Here is a 26,610-nt window from a genome sequence, read left to right as displayed (position 1 = left end):
CAGACCACCATCAGGAGAGCCATGCGTGAGGTGCACGCACAGCTCCATGAGAAATTGGTGAAGACCCCCTACCGTTGCCTACCCAGGGCCTGCCGCGGATCAAGGGATGTCAAGAGTGCAGCCCGTCGGTACTACGAGAAAAACCCGATGAGAAGTTTTGTGTGGCCTCTCGCTGCATCCACGCTTACTCGCTTAGAACCGGGCACTATTCTAGATGGACAGTGAGGTTGAGTTGCTTAGCAAGGGGTGAGACAACTGTATCGCTACCAATGCAGCTCTCGAGGGTAAGGTACTAGGGCTCAAGCGCAGTTTGACAGCCATGAACTAGAGGAACCGTTGCTTGCAGCGCGAGGTGCACACTGCTCAAGTTACCCACTCAGAGAGAGACTCGCTAAGGATTGCCACTCTTGAGGCTCAAGTTGTTTGAAAGGAGGAGGAACTGAGGGACAAGGACAAGATCATTCAAGAGAAGGACGCCCTGCTCAAGGAGAAGGAGGAACTGACAGATACCTTAGACTCATCTTTGATCGCCAAGGATGGGATCTTGGAGCAGCTACACTAACGCTTACACCACAACTACTACAACTTGGTTCACCCTGGAGCACGTTGCTACCACAACAGAGACATGGCGAGAGGATTCAGCTGGCGTGGGAGCGCTCGGATCGCAGGAGGGTGATGGAGCTGGAGGAGCTGAGTGTGTGGGTTCCAACAGAGCATAGGAGGGAGCCCCGTTTGGAGAGCTTCGAGTTACCACCAACCAGACTGTACACTCAGGTGATGTCTCCACCCGTCAGAGTTGCTACTGAGGAGATGACCAAGGCACTGTCTACGCTCACCCAGCTGTACGGAGGATCACCACTTGAGCTGCCGGTGTACTCAGACGAAGAGTTGGGTCCATTCTATGCCCCTACCCCAGGGTACCGCCCAGGGGACATGGACAACAACGGCGACTTCTAGTACTCCGACTAAGTGGACCGCTTCTGATCTGAGTAGTGCTAGGTTTGAGCTAGACTCACCATGATGTAGTAGCATTAGAGACTACCACCCCATGATTATCGATGTAGTAGTATGATGTTGATCCTTATGTAATCGTGAAGGTTTCTGGAGTAGACCTCGAGATACACCTCTTTTGTATGGTGCCATTGCGTGAGTGATGTGGAGTTTCATGGTTTCAGTGGTTCTTATGCTTCTTCTTGCTTGTGTGAAATTGTTTGCATGTTTTAGCTAGATACTCTTTTAATAATTAAATAACCCTGTCTAATCTCTTAAGAATACCCGCTGATCCACGATCTCATTTGGAACAAATATCGGGTATGAGGAGGTTGGGACGATTGCTGCACCGTTTCGAGGAGGCGGCCAAAGAAGACGGGCCTAACCCCGGCAGAGGTCGTGGTTGTCGCGAAGGTCGTGCTCCCCGAGGTGGACGACATGGAGGCCGCCGCGAAGGGCGAGGAGACCATGTCCTAGGGATGGATGACCAGGGAGACCAAGCTAACATAGAAGGGGAGGTCCACTAAGAGAACCAGGAGGAGTAGGAGCAGGACCTAAACGCTGGAGGGGCAGAGGACCAGTAGGCTCTGCCGTCACCCAACCTTGCAGAGGTGATGGCCATCCAGACTTAGCTGATACGTACTATAGCCAACACGTTGCTCCAATACAACCAGCAATGAGGACCCCGTAGGAACCCCCCAGTTGAGTCCTTGCAGAAGAAGGTATAAGGTTTCACCAAGCTCCATCCACCCACGTTCAACAACTCAGATAATCCTCTGGAAGCAGACAACTGGTTGAGAGAGATTTAGAAGAAGCTGTACTTGACAGACTGCAATGATGATGAGTGCGTGGGGCTTGCCACCCACCAGCTGATTGGGACTGCACGCACCTGGTGGGATAGCTTCTGTGACTCTCACGCAGACCCGGCGCACATCACTCGGGATGAGTTTACCGAGGCATTTAGCGACCACCATATCCCTGAGGCTATTATGGATCGAAATGCAGATGAGTTCTACAACTTGAAGATGGGTAACATGAAAGTTTAGGAGTACACCAACAAGTTCTAGGAGCTGATGAGGTACGCACCAAATGACTCCAACATTGAAAAGAAGAAAATGCATTAGTTTCGCAAAGGACTCCACAGAGGCATGGAGATGCACTTGTCTGCCTACGACTGTCCTACCCTACACGCTCTAGTTGGCAAGGCACTTTGAGTTGAGAAGTGAAGACTTGAGTACGAGGAGGTACGAGGTAACAAGAGGAAGTGCTAGGACCAGTCTAGACGCTCAGGGCTGTGTCAAAGGCCGAGGATAGGACCCCCATAGTTCCAGCAGCAAAAAACCCGCAACTACCCTACTCAACCATAGAAGTACAGGAACATCGGAGGAGGAAGTGAAAGTTCCGGCACTTGGAAACAGAGGCCTCAGCAGTCTACCGCTCTTGAGGGCATGAAGTCAGTTGTCTGCTACTCGTGCTGCCAGCCCATGCACAAGTCATTCGAGTGTTCGCAGAAGACTCAGGCTGGAGGGCAGAACCGCACCAACCAGTACCAGACACCAGCTAAGTCACCAGCACTCGGAGGACTGTGGCAGAGGAACCCGGCAAGAACTGCACCGCCATCTACTCGAGGGCGCCTGAACCACCTGACGGACGAGGATGTTGCAACAACCCCAAACGTCACCCTCGGTGAGTTCCTTGTTGACTCAATCAAAGCTATCGTTTTGTTCGATACTGGTGCCAAGTTTTCGTATGTTTCAACCAAGTTTGTGAAAGAACGGTCTCTTCCTACTATGCCTCGACCAAGACCTATTATAACTAACTCTCCCTTGGGAGAAGTGAGGAGCACCCTAGAGTGCAAGGCAGTTCTGTTGATAATTGAGGTTGTTCCTAGCAGACTTGATAGTACTGAAGTCCTCAGGCATTGATGTGATTTTGGAGATGGATTGGATGGCCAAGCACAAAGGATTGGTCTCGTGTAATCCCCAATTTGTTAGGTTGGAACACCCAAGTGGAGTTCAGGTGCAGTTTGAGCTGCTATACCCCAAGGCAGCCCCTATGCTATGCAACTTGAAGCCCAAGGCTATGGAAGAAGTACCCATGTTGTGTGAGTTCTCGGATATGTTTCCAGAAGAGTTGATAGAACTACTCCTAGACCGGGACGTTGAGTTTGTGATTGAGTTTATGCCCGGCGCAGGACCGGTAACAAAGAGACCGTACAGGATGTCGGCCGACGAACTGGATGAACTAAAGAAGCAGTTGAAGAAGTTGTTGAAGCAAGGATTCATTCGATTGAGTGCTTCACCTTGTGATTCACCCGTTCTGTTCGTGAGAAAGAAGGATGGCTCGATGAGGATGTGCGTGGATTACCGGACGCGTAACTCCATGACTATCAAGAACAAGTATCCGTTGCTAGGGATAGATGACCTGCTTGACCGGCTTAGAAAAGCTAAGTACTTCTCCAAGACTGACTTGAGGTCAGGATACCACCAAATGAAGATTCGAGAGAGTGACATATCCAAGACCGCCTTCACCACATGGTACCGTTGTTTCCTTCGATTTGACCAATGCACCAGCTTACTTCATAAACATGATGAACAAGATCTTTATAGAGGAGTTGGACAAGTTTGTATGGTATCCATTGATGATATTCTGATCTACTCAAAAATAGCAGAAGAGCATGAGGAACACCTTCGGATCGTGCTAGAGAGGTTACGACAACACTAGCTTTATGCTAAGTTCAGCAAGTGTGAGTTTTGGATGGAGGAAGTTGCCTTGCTAGGGCACATGTTGTTGGCTAAGGGAGTAGCCGTTGACCCCGCTAAGATTGAGGTAGTCACAGAGTGGGAGTAGCCTCGCAACATGTTCAAGATCAGTAGTTTGCTTGGATTGGTAGGATACTATCGGAGGTTCATTGAGAACTTTTCCAAGATTGCCAAGCCCATGACCGAGCTACTTAAGAACAACGTGAGGTTTGTGTGGTCAAAAGCTTGCGAGAAGAGCTTTCAGGAATTAAAGTTGAAACTTACCACCACCCCAGTACTAATCTTACCGGATATTAAGAAAGACTTTGTGGTGTACTGTGATACTTCCAAGGGTTAGGATGTGTGTTGATGCAGAAAGGAAAAGTCATGGTCTATGCGTCTAGACATCTAAATTGGTTGGGCGAAACTAGCCCCTGAACCACCCTAAGCCCCTTGACTCAAAGCATGCCCTTTTAACGCGAGCAGCTAGGGATCCACATCCCCTTTCATGGGTGCTATCGTGTGGGTTCCCCATGCCCTTAATTGTCTTGATGTGACGCCAAGCCATGGGGGCTCGCCATGCGGTAGGGAATCCTGGTTCACAGTTCCCACGCCCATGACCAAGTCCCGCTTCGAGACCCGAGAATGGGCCCCATATCTTAACTAGACGACGGGGGGAGGGGGGCGGGGAGAGGCGTCTCGTCTAGCCTTGGCGCCCCATCCGCTTTCATCCCTAATAACATTATATCTACTTTTGAATTGAAGTGTCTGACTCAGTATCCATTAGAATTGTACCCATGCCAATTTTCTTAAAGTATATCTAGTACCCACTTGAATCGTGTCCACGCCAATTTCCTTAAAGTATATCGTAAGAGGCACTTATCTCACAGACTTAATGGTTGTTAATGTCAGTAGGTATTGCTAGTTAGATATTCAGAATTGATTATTCCAGGTGAAACAGATATACACTCTTTATTTTGTAAACATAAACTTTATAGAACTTGCCATTTACTAATGCTTGTTTTCAAGGGAGAATGGATAATTGTACTAGTAAGGTAGTAGCCGAAACTCTCCTCCAAACTCCACCATGAACAACTACCGCAGATATGCATAAGCATAAACTGGCACACATGATGGCTTAAGTTGTAGTAGCATATATACATCAGATTCTGCAATTACCCCATAAAACTCTTCTAGTAGCACTGTGACTTGTTTATTGAAGATCAAATGCTCCCTTTGTATTTGAATATATGATGTTTGTCAAGCTGATTAGTTTAAAAATGAGCTAATTAGCTTGTCAAAAAGAATCAAAATGCCATACATTTCAAAATAGAGGGAGTAGCCAGCTAATCATCTTTACCAAAATTTACATGTTCCCCATCAGCTATCACACTTTTCGCTTATTATTTTTGAAGTAGTCGACATTATTAAATTTATACCAAATGACTCAAGATTGCATGTTATTAAACAAAGTATGTACCCGAACTAAAGATATGGCAATTTGTCAGAATTATAGAGAAATAACTAAATATGTACTCCCTCCATCCCAAATTGTAGGTCGTTTTAGCATTTCTAGGTGCATAATTTTTACTATGCACCTAGATATAGTCTATGTCTAAATGCATAATAATGTCTATGAGCCTAGAAAAGCCAAAACGATCTATAATTTCAAACGGAGGGAGTACCACCTTCTCCACCCTGGTACTAAGGCCATTCTCAATGCAAAGTTTCATATTCATGTTTTGAAGAATGCCACATAAGCAAGAATATATTTAGTTCATAGATGAAATAGCTCATACAATGCATAGTTTCATCTTTTGTTATTTTCAAGGCTACGTGTAAGACACAAAGTTATTGGAAACAGTGTACATATGGTTTCATCCACATAAAACTATTTTATTCTCTCACCTCATAAATAGTGTGCTATGTCATCAAAATTGCTTACGTGGAAGCTCATTTATTGTCCATGAAACTTCCATTAAGAATGGCCTAATGTGCTTCTTGACTCTTCGAGACTTGCACACAATCCTCTCCACCCATACTTCGTTTTCTTCCATTGTTCTCGACGCTCATAATTTTGTCATTCAAGAAGTACCAGCAGACTGGTCTGCACGAGGGATTCAGTGCTTTGTCGGCGGAGGGATGAAGAGTTGAGATTCCAGTGGCAATATCGAACACCATCGGCTTGTTCCTCGACCCCTCATTGATCCAGTAAACGCAGTTGGCCCTGACCCCTGGCGCATCCTCTGGTCGCAGCACCACAGGTTGGTTCTTGCCGACGAACACCGAGTACCCTCCCAAGTCCTTCACCGCATCCCAGCACGGTCGGCGCTCGGGGTCGTACTTGAGGACGAAGATCTCGCTTTTCGCCATGCGGAACTGGCCACCGCCCGGTATGTCCCAAGAGACGGCGCTGTTGGTGTTCCGCCACACTTGGTACAGGTTACCACCGAAGAAGAAGACATTCTTGGCGGCTGTGAACTTGGACACGGTGTCGTAGGGCGGGGCGTAGTCTGCGGCGGGGTTGTACGGCAGGCCTGCGCGCTCGGCGGCCTGCAAAGGGTTCAACGATGGGCCTCCGTCGCTGGCGCCGGGGGATGTGGAGCACGTGCACGTCTCCCAGCACGTTGACGCAGTAGACCTTGCCGGCGTCAGAGTCGTAGGCCAGGTCTACGAACCAGTCTCTCGCCCCGATGGCGACGTCTAGGATCATCCACTTCATGTCCCGCGTCTTGGTGTAGGCGAGCCTGAGCAGGTCGCAGATCGCCACCGCGACGTAGTCGTTTGGCGTGGGCTTCGGCGCGAACACGATCTTGGGCACCAGCTTGCCGTCGTTGTTCAGCTGGAGGAGAGGGACTTTCTTGTCCTCGCCGGCGATGAGGTAGATCCCCTGATAGGGGCAGCCGTCGACGGCCAGCCAGCCGTTGCTCGAGCCGACGACGCAGCGGCCTCTCCAGCGAAGCGTGGTGAGGGGGTACGAGCGCTCCGCCGGCAGGAACAGGGCGGACACGCGCGGACGAAAATCTTGGCGATAGTAATGAGGATCGTGTGCCGGAATGGAGACGGTGACGAGGGAAGGGATTGGCGGCGCGCCACGCGGTGCAGACGCCACGGGCGCGGCTGTAGGATTCTAGGAGGCCGAAGCCATCGCTGATGATGATGAGGAGCTACGAGGGGATGCCCGCCCAAGGCCCAAACGGTGCCATGGCGACCTTGGCGGACTTCTGAAGATGGCAGTATGACAATCTGACGAACTAGGTTAGGGTTTATGGGAGATTGAGGGATTTTTATGCTCCAAAGTTTATCCGGCGGCTTCTGACTCGTGGGCTGCTCAGTACCGTGGACTGTCAGGAGAGGAAGTGCGCTGGAGAACCAGCCCGCCACACGGCCCAGTAAAAAAGCCACTTGTCACTTGTGTTGCTACTCTATTTCAATACTAATTTATATTGTTCAAGTTCGTTTAAGCCCTATCTCGAGATTTGTTTAGAGGCCACGGAAGTCCAACGTGAGTTGATTCCTGGCGATGACAACTACTCCATCCAACAACAAATATTTGACATCTGGAACAAGATTCTATACTTTGCAACTTGGATATCAGTTCCTTTTAAAATAGTCTACCTGATTGCAAATACAGGCAACTTTGGAGCTAGGCATGAAGATTAGGAAGATAAACAGGCTCGGCACCATTTAATCCATAATCATGGGCGACTCATGTAAAGGTGATCACCTTGAATTCATAAGCGACTTATATTTAGAGAATAATATGGAAGGTGCGGCATTTAGTTCGAAAATGAGAATAATATATGTAAATCTATCATGAAAAATACTTTCACAATCTTATAGATGTATTCTGATAAAAAATAGCAGTCAAATTCGTATATAGATGATAGTGAAAGGTAACACAAATGTCAAGTACGCCTGAGATAAAGAGAGCAATTGTTTTGCTTTTGTTTCGAACCCTGTCGATGCAGCTTGATCAATAGATATGAAAAATTGTATTTTTCATAACTTAAGTATTGCAAAAGTGTGACATTCATTCTTCATATTTTATTTGATGCAAATCAACCATTTAATTAACTAAGCCCTTGTTTACTTAGGAAGTTGGGAGGTGCCAAATTGGCATTTTGCTATAAATGCGACACTGTAGCGTTTCGTTTGTATTTGTGAATTATTGTCCAAATATTGACTAATTAGGCTCAAAAGATTCGTCTCGCAAAGTATAACAAAACTGAGCAATTAGTTTTTGATTTCGTCTACATTTAGTACGCCATGCATGTACCGCAAGTTTGATATGATGGGGAATCTTCTTTTTGCATAGTGTCAAAGTTGGGAGTTTTGTGGGAAGTAAACAAGGGCTAAACTGTTGCATTTATCATCCCACCTTAGTTTAATAATAGTTTAGTGCCATCTAATAACAGTTTATGCAACGTAACCATCTGATTAATCACTGCTTAGCAATATAATATGTTGAGTTGAAGATATAAAGCCAAAAAAATTTAGTAAATCCTCTAAAGTGGTACCCATAATAATTTTATTAGAAAACTTATCAGAGCTGATTCACACCGAACTATTACCGAGACTGACTCAACATTGGACATGGCTAAACAATGATTAATAAGATTATTACATTGCCTAAACTGATGTTATATGACCCCAAGCCATCGTTAAACTAAGGTGGGTATGATAAATGCACCAGTTTAGTTAGTTAAGGTGTTGATTTGCATCAAATAAAATATGAGGAATGAATGTCAAAGTTTTTGCAATACGTGAGGGATGAAAAATACACCTTTTCATATTGCAATTGATGATTCATCGAGGTAGGGGCGGTGGACGGCGCCTACCTGCTGCGCAAGAGCATGAGGAAGCCCGAGAATTTCAGGGACTTGGTACACCTCCGTGCACGTACCAACACGTTAGGAAATCGTTCGCTTTCTGTATTACTTTCTTTGCTCAATTTGTCCTGACAGCCTTGAACTTGTACTCGGAGAACGCCAACTAGAGCTTTGCTGTGAAATTGTGATCTTACAGTGGGAAATAGAGTTTCTGAACTTCGTACAGTATGAACTTCTTGGTGCATAGATCGAGTTGTAGAAGTAAATTACTGTTTCTTTTATTAGTAACCTATATTGCAGTATCTCTTTCAAAATGAGAACAATTCATGACGGTTGCAAACTTGCAATTCGAATTAACATTTTGCAGATAAGCGCGGTTGCTCGGATAAGGCATCGACTGGCCTGTTCAACGCACAAATTTTTCGACAAGAATGGTTTTCTGTATGTCCACACACCCATAATTACCACAAGTGATTGTGAGGGTGCTGGCGAGATGTTTCAGGTCACAACGCTATTCAGCCAGGGTGGTGGAACTGTTCCATACAAGGATGATGGAACGATTGTCTGCCGGCAGTATATTCATTATTGGATATGTTTAGCACTTTAGCTTGTCTTACTGTTTCCTGAGTTTTAAAATTTTTTCTCCACTCTGTTCAGCTTGTGGCTCTGCAACCTTAGAACAAGACGCTGGATGTGCTCTCCCTTAAAAAAAAAGGGCACCGGATAAGCTCACAGTCACAGCATTGGCTCTCCTGCCCTTTTTCCTCAAAGCCTGTCAGGAGTCCATTAGTGTTTCCTACTTGTGTTTAATTGGGCTGTAAGGGCTGCTGATCCTAGCTAATAAGCTTGATGACAGCATTTTTTTGAGGTTTAATCTCGTCACTTCAACTATTGATCAAATGCTCTTTTCTTTTTCACGAATGTGGCAGGAGAGCAAAGGGTCCAAGGGCGCGTGCATAAGATTTCAGAACAGATGTTGTCATGTTGACACTACTGTGTTTTTCGATGTTAACACTACTGTAAATGTTTCCCTATTATTGTTGTATAAATTCTGCAGACTAACATTACTAGCTTAGCACCTTTTTGCTGATCAGCAAATTTCCTTTCAGGCTTAAATCCCTGAATGCTCTCAACATGGTACATGCCTCTTCGAAAGGCCGAAATTCGCGTGGAAACCGCTGCCTGAGCACTGGAAACCGCGCACTGGAAATCCTAGTAACAGAAAACTCCGCCGCGCATCTTTCGGGCCCCTGTCAGAGACAAAGGCAAACCTGTCCCACCCACCCCGCGACCGCGCGCGCGGGAACCCCGCGAGTCCGGCGGGCCGCCAACCGCCGTGGTGGCTGGCACGCGGTACCCGTTTACCACGCGTCGTCTGCAAGCGTCACGCGACGCCCCCACCCACTGCCTGCCTCGCTCACTCACTCACTCACACCGGGTGGCCTGCGCTGCGCAGGCCGGACGGCGACGACGGCCGCGTCATCGGCCCGGGGCAGGTGGACCATTTCGCGAAGGCAACGCAACCCGGAGGGGCTCGCCCGTAAAATCACACCCCCATCCGGAGGAAGAGAATGGATCATAAAATTCCCCACCACCCCCACCGGGGGGATCGCCCGCATCCGCCCCCTCCCCCGCCCCCGCCAAACCCTAGCGGCCCGAATCCGGCCGCCCCCATGGCGCCGTTCCGGCGCTGGGCGGACCTGCCGCCGGATCTCCTCTGCCGCATCGGCGACCGCCTCGACCTCAAGTGGTACGCCAGCGCGCGGGGCGCCTGCACGGCCTGGCGCTGCGCGCTCGCCCCGCCCTCCCCGGCGCTCCTCGTCGTCGCCGACGACGCACGCTGGTGCCCGCACGCCGCATCCCTCCCCACCCGGCGGTCCTTCGAGCTCACCGCCATCGTCTCGGGGAGCCGCTGCGTCGGCTCCAGCAACGGCTGGCTCGCGCTCTCCGTTGCGCTCTTCACAGGCCAGACCGCCTTCGTCCTCCTCAACCCCATCGCCGCCGTCGAGATCCTGCTCCCGCCCCTGATCTACGAGAGCCGATGGGTCTCCAAGGTCGTCTTCACCCCGAGCCCCGCCAAGGACGACTTCGCCGCCGCCGCCATCTGCGACATCGACAGGATCGCCTACGTCACCGCGGGGGCCAGGAGGTGGGCCGTCCTGGAGCCCGTCCGCCTCACCAGCGGGGACCAGCTCACGGATGTCGTGTACACGGACAAAGGTAAGGTCTACTGCCTCACCAAGTGCGGGGATGTCCACGTGCTCCGCCTCCCCGAGCGCCGCCGCCGCAAGCCCGCCAACGCCGACGAGGCGGGACCCTCGGAGCCGGAGTTCTCCGTGCTCCAGCCGCCCGCCGAGCGCTCCATTAATTTCCGCCCGATGCGGTGGCAGCAGCAGCGCAATTTTCGCTTGGTGCGCTATGAGCAGGCGCGGACAGGAAATCTGGAACCCATTCCCTTGAGGCTGACGCTCTGCGCGGAGTCGTTCTCGTACAAGAGAGTTCCACCTGAATCTCAAGGGCCGGACCTCAACGCGCCAGCCACGGTTGAGCCCCTCCTGTCCGAGGCCAACCTCCCGTTCAACCCTGCCACTGTCTTTGCGCCGCCCTATGACACTGTGTCCGCGTTCACTAGTGCCAAGAACTTGGTGTTCTGTGAGGGTAATCTGTACCAAGTCTGGAGGAACGCGAGCTGCACCGTTACTCTGCAGCTGCCCGCAGGCGGTCAGCGCCGCGTCGCAGAAAATGAGATATTGGTTCTGAGGTACTATCCCCGGCGCCAGCCTTGCTGGGATGTGGTGAAGGACTTGGGAGGCTACTCGCTCTTTGTGGGAAGGAACAATGCAGTGTCCATGTATGCAGAGGGCGTGCCAGGACTAAAAGGCAACTGTGTGTACTGGATCGGTGGGCGTGGCAGGGATCAGGGAATGGTCTTTGACATGGAATCTGGGAGGTCCACGCCATGCCGGGCTCCTCAGGTTGGCATTTTACCTGGGCATCCTCATAGCACGATCTGCTGGTACTTCTTGAGCGATTTAGTGAGCAACAACAGCAACTGCATCACCACCACCACCACCGTTGCCAGCAGTAGCAGCAATGGAGGAAGAAAAGTTTATCAGACCCGAGCAAGAGCCCGGGCCGATCTTGCACAGGACGTGGAAGAATGATGCGTCGCCATACTGATTGGCGACATAGTGAGCACCACCAAGCACCTTGGTGGAAGTTGAGTTCATCACCAGGCTTTGCAAACCGCTTGCGGTCTTTGAGAGGCAGAGCTCCATCTCAACGTGAAGCAAAATCTTGCAGAGAAGCGACGAGGAACCGCTTCATGTGTAGCTGATAGTAGATTTCAATTCCTGTTTCCTATAATAATTTTCAGTCTGTTTGCCTGTCTGTAGCCTCTGCAATATTTGTATGTTCATGTCATGTAACCGAATAATTACCTTCTTCTTTGTATGCTTAATTTTCATGAAGTTGTGTTAAAATAATTCAATGGATTATGTAGTAGTTCTGAATTGTAGTATCAGCTTCCGTAATGCCTGCTGTTACCTTCCTAGTCTAAATCTGTGTTAGGTTACAGAACAAGCTTGGTGATCGCTGATCCCTTATTTCTCTTTATTCTGTTTCCACACACTCGCATCCTCCTAGTGCCATGCTATATACAAAATTACAAATACAACAAGCAAGGGCTATGCAGTGATGCATACTCTCTGAACTCTCTCTGGGCTTACCATGGGCAGAAGCAGACGACCTCAACGCGCTTCTCCATTCAGGGCTCCAAAGCGATTTCAGTGGGCAGCGGCGTCTGCGGATGAACGCTGAAACACAGCGGCTGGAGCGACCGGACGACCTCATCCATGGCCGGTCTCTGGTCGGGCATCACCGACGTGCAGCGCAGAGCGAGCTCGAGGGCGGCCTGCATCCCCTGCCGCGCCGCGCGGGAGATGCTGGGGTCAAGTATCTCCGAGTCGGCCACGTTGATCCGCCGCCGCACCCACCTGACGATGTCGACGGAGTCGTCGTGGGACGCCGGCTGCTCCGCGGGCTTCCCGGTGACCAGCTCCAGGAGGATGACCCCGAAGCTGTACACGTCCATGAGGTGCGTTGGATTCTTGGCGCAGCTTTGCTCTGGTTTCAGAAAAAATAAAAAGAGGCAAAACGGCGTCAGTGAAATACTGAAATCTATTACCACCAGTTCTCTTTCGTACTGACATTGCCCGGTATCCGAACTACACACATGCATAGAATCTGGGTGGATTCACCGAACTGCAAAAATGCTTACCTGGTGCCATATAGCACTTGTAGTTCAGATCCGAAGCCATGGAAGTCTGGTACGCCATTTCCCCGACAACACGATCGATCCCAAATCCTGCAATCCTCGGCTCAAATTCGTCACCAAGAAGCACATTGCTCGCCTTCAGGTCTCTATGCAGAACCTGGGGAGTATGGTCATGGTGAAGGTGGGCCAACCCCTGGGCTACACCCATGGCGATCCTCACCCTGTCCTTCCACCCCACCGTGAATTTCGGCCCGCAGATCAGATCCTGCAAGCTTCCCGTCTGCAGGTAGTCGTATATGATGCTGACCTCCCCCTCGGAGTAGAAAAATCCAAGCATCTTGGCGATGTTCTTGTGCCTGACCTTCGCCAGCGCCTTCATCTCGTTCTTCACCGCTCTGAACTTCAGCTTCCCTGAGTTCACCAGCCTCTTCACCGCGATGTTCTGCCCGTCTTGGAGCTCGATCAGGTAAACCTTCCCGAACGCGCCCCTGCCGATGATGCTCCTGTCGTGGAACCCGGCGAGCAGCTCCTCTCCGGTGATCTTGACGGGGTGGAACAGCACGAGCTTCCACGGTGAGGGCTCGCCGCCGTGCAACCTCCTGCAAACGGCGAGTGCTCCTACGGCGAGCAGCGCCACGCCGGTGAGGAACGACGCCACGGTTGCGGCCAGCGCTAGTCCCCGATGCTTCGTCGATGGCGCGTCGTCGCAATCGTTCGGCAATCCGGGGCCACAGAGGCCGGGATTGCCTTGGAGGAACACGGCTGGGAGCTCGGAGATCAGAGACGGCGGCACGCGGCCGGAGAGCCGGTTGTACGAGACGTTCAGCAGCGCGAGCTTCAGGTTCTGGAGCTCCGCCGGGACGCCGCCGGTGAGGCCGTTGCTGGACAGGTCGATGTACGTCAGCACCGGCAGGTCCCCAAGCGACGCCGGTATCGGCCCGGTGAGGCCGTTCCCGGCGAGGCACAGCGACACCAGCCTCTTGCAGTTCCTGAGCTCCGGGATCGTGCCGGAGAGCGCGTTGCGGGAGATGTTGACGATGCTCATCGCCGGGGAGTCGCAGACGTTGTCCGGCAAGCTGCCGTTGAGCCCGTTCAGGGAGGCGGAGAACCGGTACAGGGTGCGGACCAGGCCGATGCTCCCAGGTATCACGCCGGAGAAGCTGTTGTTGTCGAGCTGGACCTGCTCGAGCCGAGACTGGCCGCCGGAGAACTCCGGCAACCGGCCGGTGAACCGGTTGTTCTGGGCCCGGATCACGCGCAGGTCCGGCAGTGACCAGAGCCCGGCGGGGAGCTCGCCAGTGAAGGCGTTGTCGTGCACCTCGAACCTCTGGAGCATCAAACACTTACCAATCTCCTCCGGGAACGGTCCGGAGAGGCCGTTCTGCGACAAATCCAGGGTCATGAGCTTCTGAAACCTGACGCTGAATCGGGGTGGCACGGCTCCCGTCAGGCTGTTCATGGACAGGTCAAGAACCTGCAGCTGCTCCAGGCCGAGGAAGGATTCGGGGATCGCGCCGGCGAACCCCGACCCCTGCAGGAACAGCCACCGGAGGCTGCTCATCTCGCCGATCTCCGGCGGCAGCTCGGACTCCGTGAACTGGTTCCCGGACAGGTCGAGGAGGTGCAGGCCGGTGAGGTTGCGGAGCAGCGCCGGGTGGAGCACGCCGGAGAGCCGGTTGCCGCCGAGGTTCAGCACCTCGAGCCGGCTCCCCAGCGCGGCGAGGCCGGTGGGCACCTGACCCTCGATGCTGTTGCCGCTGAGGTCGAGCGACACGAGCGCGGGGAGCGCGGCGAGCTGCTCGGGGAGAGGGCCCCAGAAGCCGGCGGAGCTGAGGTTCAGGGACGCGAGCGAGGCGCACCGCGACAGGTCCAGCGGGACGGTCTGGTTGAAGGCGTTGGACGCGAGGCTGAGCGCGGCGAGGCCAGGGACGCGGCAGAGCGAGGCGGCCGAGAGCTCGCCCGAGAGGCCCAGCCCCTGGAGGGCGAGGGAGACGGAGACGGTGGCGTTGGCGGCGGCCGTGGCGCTGGTGCAGGAGACGTGCGACCAGTTGCAGTAGGGTGCCGAGCGCGACCAGGACGAGAGCGCGCCCGACGGGTCCTGCAGGGACGCCTTGAAGTCGAGCAGGAGGTCCTGCGGCGTCTGCGCGGCCGCCGCCGAAGACGGCGGGGTTGAGGCGGCGATCAATGTCGAAACGAGGAGGAAGAGAGGGAAGCTGGTGGCGGCGGCGGCGGATCCCATGGACGACGGAGCTGGTGAGTGGTGGTGCACGGAGAGGCGGAGTTGCGGATGGACTAGTGGAGTGGCAACTACAGAGTGTGCACGCTGCCCTCTGTTTGGTATCACTCGCTGCAGGACTGATCGTGTCGTCGGACAGGGCGTGACTACTGTGTCGTGTCATGGATCATTCACTCGCTCATCGCCAGCGGCTCGTCTAATCCTCTGCAAAAAGGATGAGCACGTCCGGTCATTATACTATAGGCTTATCTAGGTGATTAGGTAGTGGTGGTGTTTGTAACATATCACCTGCAGGGATGGCAGTACATTCTTGCCGGCCGAGTCATGGCACCGGACGGCCTCGCCTTTTGCATTATTTCGTTTGGACTTTGGGATGGTGACGCACTGGCAGTGGCACTTTTGGACTTGGAGTGGCGCCCTTGTCCTGCTCGTTGGACGCGATGTGACGTTCAGGTAGTACTGGCCACTGGGACCGGCCACCATGGCATTGGCAATGGCATGGCCATGGGCTGGGTCTACTACTGGTGGCTGCAGCAGCAGCTCTAAGTTCGGCAGAAGGCGAGAGAGATGTCAATGGCGCCAAAACCTTTGACTGGATAGCAGTAGTTCGTTTAGGCCTTGTTTACTTCTCAAGTTGGGAGTTGCAAAATTAGCATTTTGCCTAAATGCCACTATAGCGTTTCGTTTGTATTTGTGAATTATTGTCCAAATATTGACTAATTAGGCTCAAAAGATTCGTCTCGCAAAGTACAACAAAACTGTACAATTAGTTTTTGATTTCGTCTACATTTAGTACACCATGCATGTACCGATGTGATGGGGAATCTTCTTTTTGCATAGTGTCAAAGTTGGGAGTTTGGAGGGAAGAAACAAGGGCTTAGTTTTTACGCCTGGGTAGGTTAGGTGTGACTAGTGAGCTGACTGATCATTGATACTCGCTACTATTATTCCCTGCTACTATCATCTAAGGGGGCGTTTGGTTCCCTTTGCTTATTTTTAAGCAAGTGTCACATCAATATTTAGATACTAAATTAGGAGTATTAAACGTAGGCTATTTACAAAACCCATTACATAAGTGGAGGCTAAACAGCGAGACGAACCTATTAAACCTAATTAATCCATCATTAGCAAATGTTTACTGTAGCAACACATTGTCAAATCATGAACTAATTAGGCTTAATAGATTCGTCTCGCCGTTTAGCCTCCACTTATGTAATGGATTTTGTAAATAGTCTACGTTTAATACTCCTAATTAGTATCTAAACATTCGATGTGAGGGGTGCTTAAAAATAACCAACGAACCAAACCAGGCCTAAGAACCCTACCTCCACCCCCAACCTTTTGCCGTTAGGGTGAAAAGGATCCGATTTAGAGGCAAAACCGGGTAGCTTTCCTAAGGGGGTGTTTGGATACGAGGTGTTAAACTTTAACAGTGTCACATCGGATGTTCGGATACTAATTAGGTGCACTAAACATGAGCTAATTATAAAACTAATTGCAGAACCCTGTGCTAATTTGCGAGACGAATCTATTAAGCCTAATTAATCCATCATTAGCAAATGGTTACTGTAGCACCACATTGTCAAATCATGGACTAATTAGGCTTAATAGATTCGTCTCGCGAATTATACTCCATCTGTGCAATTAGTTTTGTAATTAACCTATGTTTAATACTCCTAATTAGCATCCAAACATCCGATGTGATAGGTGTTAAACTTTAACAGGGTGTTCCCAAACACCCCCTAAGCAAAGGTACTGTCAGTTAAACCAAGTTGCCTCCAATAATGGATTTGAATTAGTGATGAAAAAAGGCCAAGTACAATCAGTAAACCAGCTGCCCTGATATTTTAATCCTCAGCGGCGCGCGTCACGGGCGCTGCACCACCTACGGATACAAACAAAACAAGTAAAGAAACAGGGGAGGGCAGCAGAGTACACAACAAAATCTGCCGGCAGATATGAGCAGCTTGAGGGGCTAACTAGTAAAGATGAGGGTTACGACAGAGGTGGTTGTCCTTGTCTTCCGATCACCTGACTTTGATGACTCGGTGGTCAATATGAACAGTCCTTGGATTTCAGCAACCCGTGAGTTTCGCTGATTCCAAGATAAAATGCACTCTTCTCTGACAAAAACAGGTACAGCCACCCAGATTTCACAGGTGTTGCACTCTTTTCTGACAAAAATGACAAACTAGGAAAGACAACGTTGTAGAAACACGTACAGGCCTGTACAATTAATGGCAGCCAGATCTCAGAGGTAGTAGTGCGGTACTATTATGTTTTGTATATTTACAAAACTGGCCCAAGAGAGTGAAAGGAAAATATACCCTCCAGTAGAAATAAGATGAATCTCGTTACTGAAACTACAGGTTTGGACATGATCACCATTCGATACGGATACCGTGGAGGCCGAATAATCTATCAATAATAATAAAAGTTCCAGCGTTCCCATCGCTTTCATCTCTTCCTCGACTATTTTTTATATATATTCTACTCTCCAGAAACTCCACACAGCCAGCCAGCACAGCATGTGTGCCGATGGGAAAAAGGCACAAAAGCCTCTCACAGAGTATGGCTCAAAGTTTGACGTCCACAAAAAAACAGCCTCCTACAAACTAAGATCTGCAGCTATTTAAATATGTACCAAAAGTGGCCGAATGAAGCACGAAACAGCCATCAATCACGAGCTCTTTCTGCGAGATTTCATCAGGATCAGTGGCATGCTGCGCCTGGCCAGTCATGCCATCGCACCATCATTTGATTTCGGCTCAGTGCGTGTGTAGGTGAAGCTTCTTGTGATTGGGGTGACCAACTGATTCCCAGGAGCTGCAGGTGCAGTTTGACTAGGTTTTCCGGCATCGGTGGAATCAGCAGCGCCACGCTTCCACTGGAAACTCCGGGCACCACCTCTGAGTGGCAGTCGCCCGCGGATAGCACCAGGAAAGGTCGGCCTTGGGTATGCAGTTCTAATGAGCCTTGAAGCGAAGGGTGACCCCCGAGAAGCGCGGGGCAAGCCAGACAGCTGGGTTGCTTCAGTGGAGCTTTTTCGAACGACCTGCAGCACAATATGATTTGAGTTACTTCTAAGATCTTGCTGCTGGGAATAGTTTCACCAGAACACTAAAAAGCACAATCAACTAAAAACAACCTGAGTATAATTTGTCGCCATAATTTACCAATACGGAAAATGCTAATAAAGCTACTGACAAAAGTAATGCACATTTTGTGCAACCCTTAGCTCAGAACAGAATGTATATACGCGAGCGTCGGAGAATTACTTAGCAAATCTTACTAAAGTAGCTAGGTCATGTGTACCATATAGGGCCTGTTTGGATGTGCTATTGCTAAAGTTTAGCTCATCTAAAGTTTAGCACTTCCACCCATTAGCACTCCCGTTTGAAGACATGGCTAATGGATAAGCTAAAGTCCATGAAAAGTCAGTTTTGCCCTTTTATCTCCTCACCTCCTCCCTTTCTCTCTCCCTCTTTTGGTCTTTTCACAAGCCATTAGCACCCATTAGCTCCTCCCCACCAGCTAATGCTTTTGCACCTTTTTGGGGTGGGCTAAAGTTTAGCCCTCCCATTAACCTTCCCGTTTGGATGTGCTAATGTATAAAGGTGCTAAACTTTAGCACTTTCACCCATTAGCCATGGGATCCAAACAGGCCCATAGTCTACTAGAAAAACCATGCTGTACAATTAAACATTCAGTTAGGTTGAGGTATTTACCTTCAAAATGCGTGACATAAAAGATGTGCCGTTCAGGGTTAATGCCTGCTCTGCCGATTCTTTATGCAAGAACTCAATATACGCTGAGCTGATAAGTCAGAAGGAGAAAAAAATGAGGATACCGACTAATAAAGCTGCTTTTTTCAGAATTGCATATAGAAATAGAATTCATACCCTGTTGGCTGGCCAGTGATGCCATCAGACACAAGAAGGGTCTTTAGGACAGCCCCAAACTTATTGAAGTGACGAGTAAGAGCATCTTTTGATGCACCAAAATGTACCTAAAATGAAACAAAACAAGTAAACAACTAGTAAAGAATGAAGTCTTCAGCTACATGAACATAATGGAATAAGCAAAGGACCACATACATTGTTAACAAAGACAGTTCTAGAATCAGGGCCACCTTCAGGTTGACCTGTAGTATTTGATCCAGCAGCTGGAGGAAAAGAACAGAAACTTTAATCATCAAGGGAAATTAGAAAAAGAAGAAATAATACGAAAAATATATTCACAAATATAAGCACTTTAGGCCATCCACACGGTACTAATTTCAATAAAAACATATTGTTTCAAAAAGAAAAGGTTTTATGTTACAAAATTGCTGTTCGTGATTAATCTAGTAGCCTCAAGCTTAGATTGCAAAACTATTTGGATGGTTAGCTATTGATGGTCAAAGTTAAAAAAAGAGTTTAGACTTAGGAAAAACTTAAAACTACTTATAATTGTGAACGGAGGGAGTAGCAATTTAACATGGTTAAAAAAATAAATATCAATGGGAGAACAAAAGGTTCATATTAAGTGATGGTACAACAAAGATCTTTTAAAGAAAAATGTATTCTGAGGGCTCATATCAAAGCTTAATACATCAGAAAATTAACATGTCAAATCTCTTGCAAATTTTGTTATAATCTAGCATTAAAAAATTGTTTATGGAAAGCATGTCCCTATCAATAAATTGCAGGTAAGTTCAGAGGCAAGAACTATAAGCCAATCAAATAGTAGTACCAATGACATCATAACTTGTAGCTAGCCTTTCCAAATCCCTACTGGAACAGTATTTTTTTAACTTGATATCAAGCACTACAGGAAACACCAATTAAAGCACATCTCTAATAGGATAAAAAGAATGCTTCCACATAAACACTCCCCAAAGTTACCAATTAAAGCAGTTGTCGCTTCCAAAAAAAAAAAGAGCAGCTTTACATACCAAGTGACGAAGCCTTTTGCGCCTCCAGCATAGAACCTGAATGTATAAAATCCTGGAATGTATTTTTAACAAATTAGAATAGAATGACACACCACAAATGATCCAGAAAATACAATGCTTCATGAATCATCACAAAAGAAATATAGGCAGTAAACATGAAAAAATATGAGTAAACAATTAGTTGAAAATCTGATATATTCCTTGCCAATGCCACGTGTAGTCCAAAAAACATGAGTATCAAATGGCGTGGCATGGTTTGTCTAAAGGATATGCAGTAGCATCCTGGTCTGAATGCTTTGACTTGAAACATTAAATTTAGGGAAGACTATACCACTAAACCTCTAAGCACGGAACATGCAAGGAACTCGAATGTTTGTTAATTCTACACTTAATCACATATACAATTTAAGGGGGGAAAATAAGCCACGGGAAAAGACAGATAAAAACTTACTTTGGACTTATCAGTCATGACCGTATCATTAACATGCGTAATTTTCACATTTGAGTTCCTTGCATCAGCAACCTTCTTCTCCATTGGCACTTGAGGGTCAGATACAACAGCATCCCTAGTTTGATGAGTTGGAAGTTTCCGCATACTAGTGTTAGCAGACATATTTAAGTTCTTTCCGGATGGACTTGGTCCTGAACCAGCATGTGTGCCCTGAGCTATCAATCTTCTGCCTCTTACTTCAACAGCTCCCCTTACATACCCTAATACTAATGACTCTTTGCCTGCACTAGAAGACAATCTACTTTGGCGAGAACCCAATCCATTATACCTTTCATACTCATCAATATTGGGAGCAGAACCTGTAGCTTCCTCTGATTCCTGGTCATGCATGTAAGCATCACTGCCACCATACTGATTTCTTTCATAAAATTCAACTTGATTTTCTGCTCGTATGTTATCTATATTCTCATATTCTTCACCTTCTGGGTCTTGTTCTCTAAGAGCATCAGTATGATTTATTGTGGGCATCCTTCCCAATCTATTAAAAACACTCCCCGAAAAGCTACCTTTGATAGCATCTTCAGCCGCCTCAGCTGCAGCTCTTAATGCTGGTATTCTCACATCTGAATTTGTTTTCTGCAACCTAATATGAGTAATATCAAGTGCCGAATCTGACGCCAATGTAGACACCACAGAACGAAGTCGCTTGGAAGCTGATTCTGATCTAGGAGTCACTGGCTGCACAGTTCTGACAGCATCGCGGACAGCAAACTGGAGAAGTCGGCGTGGTGCGTCAATAACTGGGTTGGATACCCTCTGGAAATATGTTAAGAGTATTATCACAAAGAAGATATAAAGGGCTACTTCCACTGAGAGAGCTTACAGCAATTCATAAATCATATCAGTAATGGTATAATAAACAAGATAAAGCACAACAACATATTTTTGATCATTCCAGAGCATCATTCAAGTTGGGGACTTTAGTCAAGCTCTCTTTTGTAGATTTCTCAAACCTAAAACTATTTTTATCTTTGTTCCAACCAAAATAGGAAAAGACTCACATTGCCCATACTGTCCTCACCTCCTATGAACACCTCAACCCCACATGACTGCGTACCAACATGGAATAAGTTTTCAAAATGGATTATGTGACTAGAAATCTACAATACCATTTGTGTAACTTTCAGGGTTGCCATTAATCCAGATTCAAATGTCTAATGTACATCTGATTGCATAGTTTCGAGGGTCCAAAAATACATGCTAAGAAATAGAGTAGAGATATGCAATTCCAGTAGGTGCATTAAATAAAAAATAATAAGCAGAGGCTCCCATAACGCAAATCCTATAACAGGATTATACATGGGCATGGTTATACGACTGTAAAGAAAAAGGGTAAAGTCCCATCCAGATGTCCTATTAAAGGTTATACAACTGTACATGATCAGATTTCAAAATTCAAAATTACAAGACTAGGCTCAACAAAAAAAGAAGACATTTTTGTAGAATTTTATCTAACCAAGAAAAACAAACCAGTGGAACATTCACATTCTTGGGGCATACACATAAACAGGGACCAATTAACAGAATGCAAATGACATAACTAGTTTGCCCTGGGGTTTTACTTATGTTTTCACCAGAAATGAAGACAATACTTATGTTCTAGTTGTAAAAACCAAAACAAGACTACATGTGGTGTAAACTGGGAAAAGCACTCTGGTGTACCATGTAAGCGGTAATATAGACAGAGAAAATAAAACTCTATTATACTATTAGCACTTCCATTTAGCAGATTTTGAAGACTATAAGAATCATATACCTAGCATATTCATCTGTTTCATACTATGAGACTATCTGTTATGACATGATAATTAGCAAATGCATATATAAAAAAAAGAAATAAATGGTATTGTCAATGTTGCTAAGCTTTGCAAAACAACCAGCATAAATTAAAGAGGATTAGAAACCTTGGTAGATCGTGAATCTGCCTCTCTGCTCCTCTTTCTGTGGTTATGCATGTCAGGAGAGCGGGTTCGTCTTCCAGCATGTGATTTATGAGAATCCCTTTCCTCTGCATGTGATTCATGAAAATCCTTTTCCTCTGCATGAGAAACATTGGCTACAACACTTCGAAGAGGAACTGCTTCTGACTGTTCTCGAATAATTCTTCCCCAATCTCTTTTCTGATGAGCTATAGTTGTTTTCTGGGCTTCAGCTTCAGGTTCACAATTAACTTGCACGCTGCTAGTCAAACTGCGAACAGGCAATCCTCTACCAGCACTGTGAGTGCTTTTAGGTTCATCATTAGAAGTGGTGGCTTTAGGTTGAACATAAAGGTGCAAATTTGAGGAGAGGTGATCCCATAACCTGCATAATCGCAGATAGATTGATCGTGTTGTCAGAGGAAATACATGGCAGAGGAAGAGAAATGAAGTGCGAAAGCTTCGGGTGAAAGAAGATGACCAGGATACAAATGCATCATTGTCGTCGCCCAAAAAAACCTGCAGCTCCTTTGCCGCCTCATCCTTGCACCTCCCATTCCTTAGCAATACTACGACATACTCCTGAGCAACAACGAGAAGAAATTGATAGATCAGCAATCTTAATGGATTATGATTTGCCGCAACGAGAGAAGAGCGCACCTAATATCAATCATATAAATTGTCCATTACAATGTTCATCAACAAAATTGAAAGAGCTCAGCCATGCGCTTTAACCTCCACTCCAGACATCCTGGAGTTTGCTAAAACACACACAACAATATAAACACACTTTGTTCAAAGATTATATGTATAACCGATTCCATATATGGCTAAATGCCATGTATCAGACTACAAAATCCAAGTTCCAAAACGTGCGGGGGTAATCGTGTGCCGCTAATCCTCAAAAGCACATGAACCACACTAAACCCCAAATGCTGATAACTAACACGACAGCACACGAAACCGCAAGTGCGGATAACTAACACGCCACAGCGCACCACGACCCTATAAAGGAAACCAATCAGATAGCCGCGATTCCGCGACATCCCATATAGCCGCGCCACCGTCCCCTACGGGACCGCATTCCACGGAAGTGCCGGGCGACGCTAGGGTTTTAGCAGCGGATCGGGGGATCGCGCCGCGGCGCGGGAGGATAGGGGAAGGGGGGCGGGGCGGGGCGCGGCGCTCACCGCGAGTGTGTCGTCGGAGTAGTCGCCCATGAGCTCCCTGAGCTTCTCCTTGACGCGGTCCTGCAGCAGGGTCACCCCCTTGCCGGTGAAGTTCGCGTTGAACGTCCGGCCCTCGCCGCCGTCCATGGGGGAGGAACCCTAGCTGGCTCGACGACGCCGCCCCCCCCTCCCGCACCGGCCGCGGCACCCCCGGAAGTTCACCCGGCCGAAGCAGCCGCGTCCTACGGTATGGCGCAAGGGGGGGTACGGGGCGGAGGCGGCGGGGATGGGGGGAGGGTGGACGGATACGGCGGGGAGGCGGCGGCACCCGAACGCGAGCGGCGCTGGGGTCTGGGACTCTGGACTCTGGACCGTCGCGGGGGACGGACGCTTCCCGTGGGTCGTGCGCGCGAGGTGTGAGGTTGCTTTGATGGGTTCTCGCGTGTTCTGGGCCCTGAACGAACTGATTTGCAGTTGCAGGTGCGCACGAGCGAGCGGCGGATGGAGCGTGTGTTGGGCTGTGTATCAGACGAGATTTTCCGGCCCAGTTAGGCGGCTCCAATTGGATTTTGCTTAGCTCAGTGGACCGCCCAGTTCGTTGTACGCACCCTAACAGCCCAGACACAACTGAACGTGAAAACTGTTCAACCCGACAAGACCAAACCCAGAATGGGTTTGGTTGGGTTTGCTTCAAGAACTCGGTCTGTAATTATTTTCTTGGTTAAAACAATGTCCAATTATTCCAAGAAAGTTCACGTAGCTAACACATAAAATGAGAAAAGAGTAAAAGTTTGGACATCAACATCATCTGCCCTTTGAGAGCTGCAATTCATCTGCCTTGGATTGCACTTGGGAAGACAACCAAGCATCAATTCTTAATGGTGTAACACATCTGTAGCAACTTTTAGTTGAAGCAGCATTATATAGGATAACCTCATCGCAAATTAAACTCCTCGTGAAAACTTTAGATAGATCTTGATCTTGATGTAGATGTGTGTTGACAATGACAACACTTGAACTTGTGCTGGCTAGCATCCGGGTATGCCTAAGGGGTTGAAAGGGGGGCATGCCCCCCCCCCTCCGAAGCTGTTTTAACATGCTAATCATTAAAAATGAAATCAATTCTGTGTTTGTAATAGGTGATTTGTTACAAATTGAATCCCCCAATGGTTTTGTTCTGGCTTCACTACCCTTGTACGTGTAGTGTCTGGGGCCTTGAGTTGGCTTCTGAGAACTTGTTGCAACATTTTGTGAATCAATATATGTATCAAAAATGTATGTCTAAGCTATGTAGTGATGCATTTCTGAAACATATATATAGAGCAATTTGCAGGCACCTGAAAAGCACAAGGAATAAGATGGGTCTCATGCCGTCACAATCGCTGCTTGCCCTTATATAGAACCCATTTGTATAAAAGGTAAAGTTTTCTCTGTGATATCTTGCTTAATTTGGAAATAAAGCAACAGTTGCACAAAAATAATGGAAGGATTTGAATGGCGTGGGACTTTGCCTACTTGTGCACTTAAAAGGAAAAAAAAACAAGGAACCAGGTGTATGCAGGGTTTGGTTATTTGCATTGAGGTGTGTAGGTCGTCAAGGCCCATTTCGAGTCTTTGACACTAGTATGAGTGAGTTCACCTTCAGGTTTCGGGGGAATTTCCTTTTATATGCCACCGTGAAAACCTATAATTTCTCGCTCATATGCCATCGATGTGTGTGTGACACATAGGATCCCGCAGTCACTAACGATGGTATATGATGGATTTAGGGTTTAACCAATGGCATACGTGTGGATTTTTTCTTCTTCACTTTATCCTCTAAACTCGCACTCGAGAACAACCTCACTGTTCACCGTAATTCTTCCATCATGTTCATGTTTTAGTATGCGTTTTGATTGTTGGGCTTGCAGAACTCTACGGCGACGTATGCCTCTCTGGGTCGGATCCAGGCTTCACCTGCCACAGCCCGTGCATGCAATGCAACACCCACTGCCCTCCACCAAGCAACCGCCTACCTGGTGGCAGACTAGCAGTACAGTACCTCTCACCCTCGATCAGGATCCACTGCACGAGCGATCGACCAGCGGACGTCCACAAATTTTCAGAATCATCCACTTTCCAAAAGCGCACGGCCGATCCTGCGGCCGTGAACCCCCTGCAGCCCCTGCTAGCTCCGGCATTGCATCCAGGACCGCAGCAGCAGCAGCAGCAGCAGCACATGCAGTTGTTGGTTTGGTTGCCTGGTTGGTATATACGCCGTGCGACCGTGTCCGGTGTCCATACACGCAAAAGGCGCCGGCCTTTCTACGAGCCTTTCACCGACGTTGCCACTGGCGGGCACGCACGCTTGCTCTACCTGCTACTATCTCGGAACTGTGCACTTGCGATGACAAGTACTACTCGTCCAGTCATCTGAAGTTCTGAACCCAAGTCGTCGGCGCCCACATGCAGAGTGGCACCATGATCGGAGGCATGCATGCCCAAGTCAAAGCCTTGGCTTTCCAGCAGCTAGAGCTACCTGCACGCGCTGGTTTACCAGCTACAGTACTAGAAACTATCCCTGCAGGCGGGCAAAACGATCGTGCAGGAGAAGAAGCAGCAGCCTGAAAAAAATCCAGCGTTCACGTCTGGCAGATCGCCGATCGATCGATGAGATAACTGCAGATGGCCGAGCAGTTGTTTTCGGCCGTGATGACCAGCCCTCCACTAACCTCTCGTGCGCGACCTTTCCCAGCTTTCGCGAGTGCTCGTCCCTCCCCACAGCCCCACCCAGTCCACCACCAGCCTTTCACCTTTCGAGAAAAAGACTCCTGTCCAAGTCCTCTTAACCTTGTCATAGCTGCCATGAGGGCTTCGTTAGCTTACGAGTGAGGCAAAGTGGCCAACCGTGTATATAAACCAGACATGGCTCCGATCGAGCTCTCCAAAGATGTCATCGAAAGCTGTTGCCTCACGAGAGAAAGAGTAGCTCTTGCCAGTTTGAGCTAGCAGAAAAAAATG

General features: G+C 48.5%; 4 protein-coding genes across 4 annotated transcripts; 1 reads left to right on the top strand and 3 right to left on the bottom strand.

Moving 5' to 3' along the window:
• Window positions 1-5,720: 5,720 nt before the first annotated feature.
• Window positions 5,721-10,068, bottom strand: LOC101775221. Its single transcript, XM_004978016.1, has 3 exons — window positions 9,993-10,068; window positions 6,340-6,755; window positions 5,721-6,284 (listed from the first exon to the last, which is right to left on the bottom strand). Exons 1-3 carry the CDS (start codon window positions 10,066-10,068, stop codon window positions 5,721-5,723), a joined length of 1,056 nt encoding a protein of 351 aa, XP_004978073.1.
• Window positions 10,069-10,168: 100 nt separating this feature from the next.
• On the top strand, window positions 10,169-12,075 carry LOC101775468. The gene has a single exon (XM_004975877.3). The coding sequence runs from the start codon at window positions 10,237-10,239 to the stop codon at window positions 11,725-11,727; it is 1,491 nt and encodes a 496-aa protein (XP_004975934.1). The 5' UTR covers window positions 10,169-10,236; the 3' UTR covers window positions 11,728-12,075.
• Window positions 12,076-12,151: 76 nt separating this feature from the next.
• Window positions 12,152-15,453, bottom strand: LOC101775882 (probably inactive leucine-rich repeat receptor-like protein kinase At5g06940). The gene is made up of 2 exons (XM_004975878.3): window positions 12,843-15,453; window positions 12,152-12,688 (listed from the first exon to the last, which is right to left on the bottom strand). Exons 1-2 carry the CDS (start codon window positions 15,076-15,078, stop codon window positions 12,330-12,332), a joined length of 2,595 nt encoding a protein of 864 aa, XP_004975935.1. The 5' UTR covers window positions 15,079-15,453; the 3' UTR covers window positions 12,152-12,329.
• A 1,831-nt stretch (window positions 15,454-17,284) lies between these two features.
• Window positions 17,285-23,994, bottom strand: LOC101775062. Its single transcript, XM_004975876.3, has 9 exons — window positions 23,632-23,994; window positions 22,923-23,023; window positions 22,427-22,826; window positions 20,463-21,278; window positions 20,012-20,063; window positions 19,173-19,240; window positions 18,978-19,084; window positions 18,804-18,891; window positions 17,285-18,130 (listed from the first exon to the last, which is right to left on the bottom strand). Exons 1-9 carry the CDS (start codon window positions 23,755-23,757, stop codon window positions 17,813-17,815), a joined length of 2,076 nt encoding a protein of 691 aa, XP_004975933.1. The 5' UTR covers window positions 23,758-23,994; the 3' UTR covers window positions 17,285-17,812.
• Between the last annotated feature and the right edge of the window lie 2,616 nt (window positions 23,995-26,610).

The sequence above is a fragment of the Setaria italica genome, chromosome VII, assembly GCF_000263155.2.
Source record: "Setaria italica strain Yugu1 chromosome VII, Setaria_italica_v2.0, whole genome shotgun sequence".
In the NCBI taxonomy this organism is placed as follows: Eukaryota; Viridiplantae; Streptophyta; class Magnoliopsida; order Poales; family Poaceae; genus Setaria; species Setaria italica.
The sequence above is the reverse complement of the archived record's forward strand: the minus strand, read 5'-3'. Positions and strand labels throughout refer to the sequence as shown.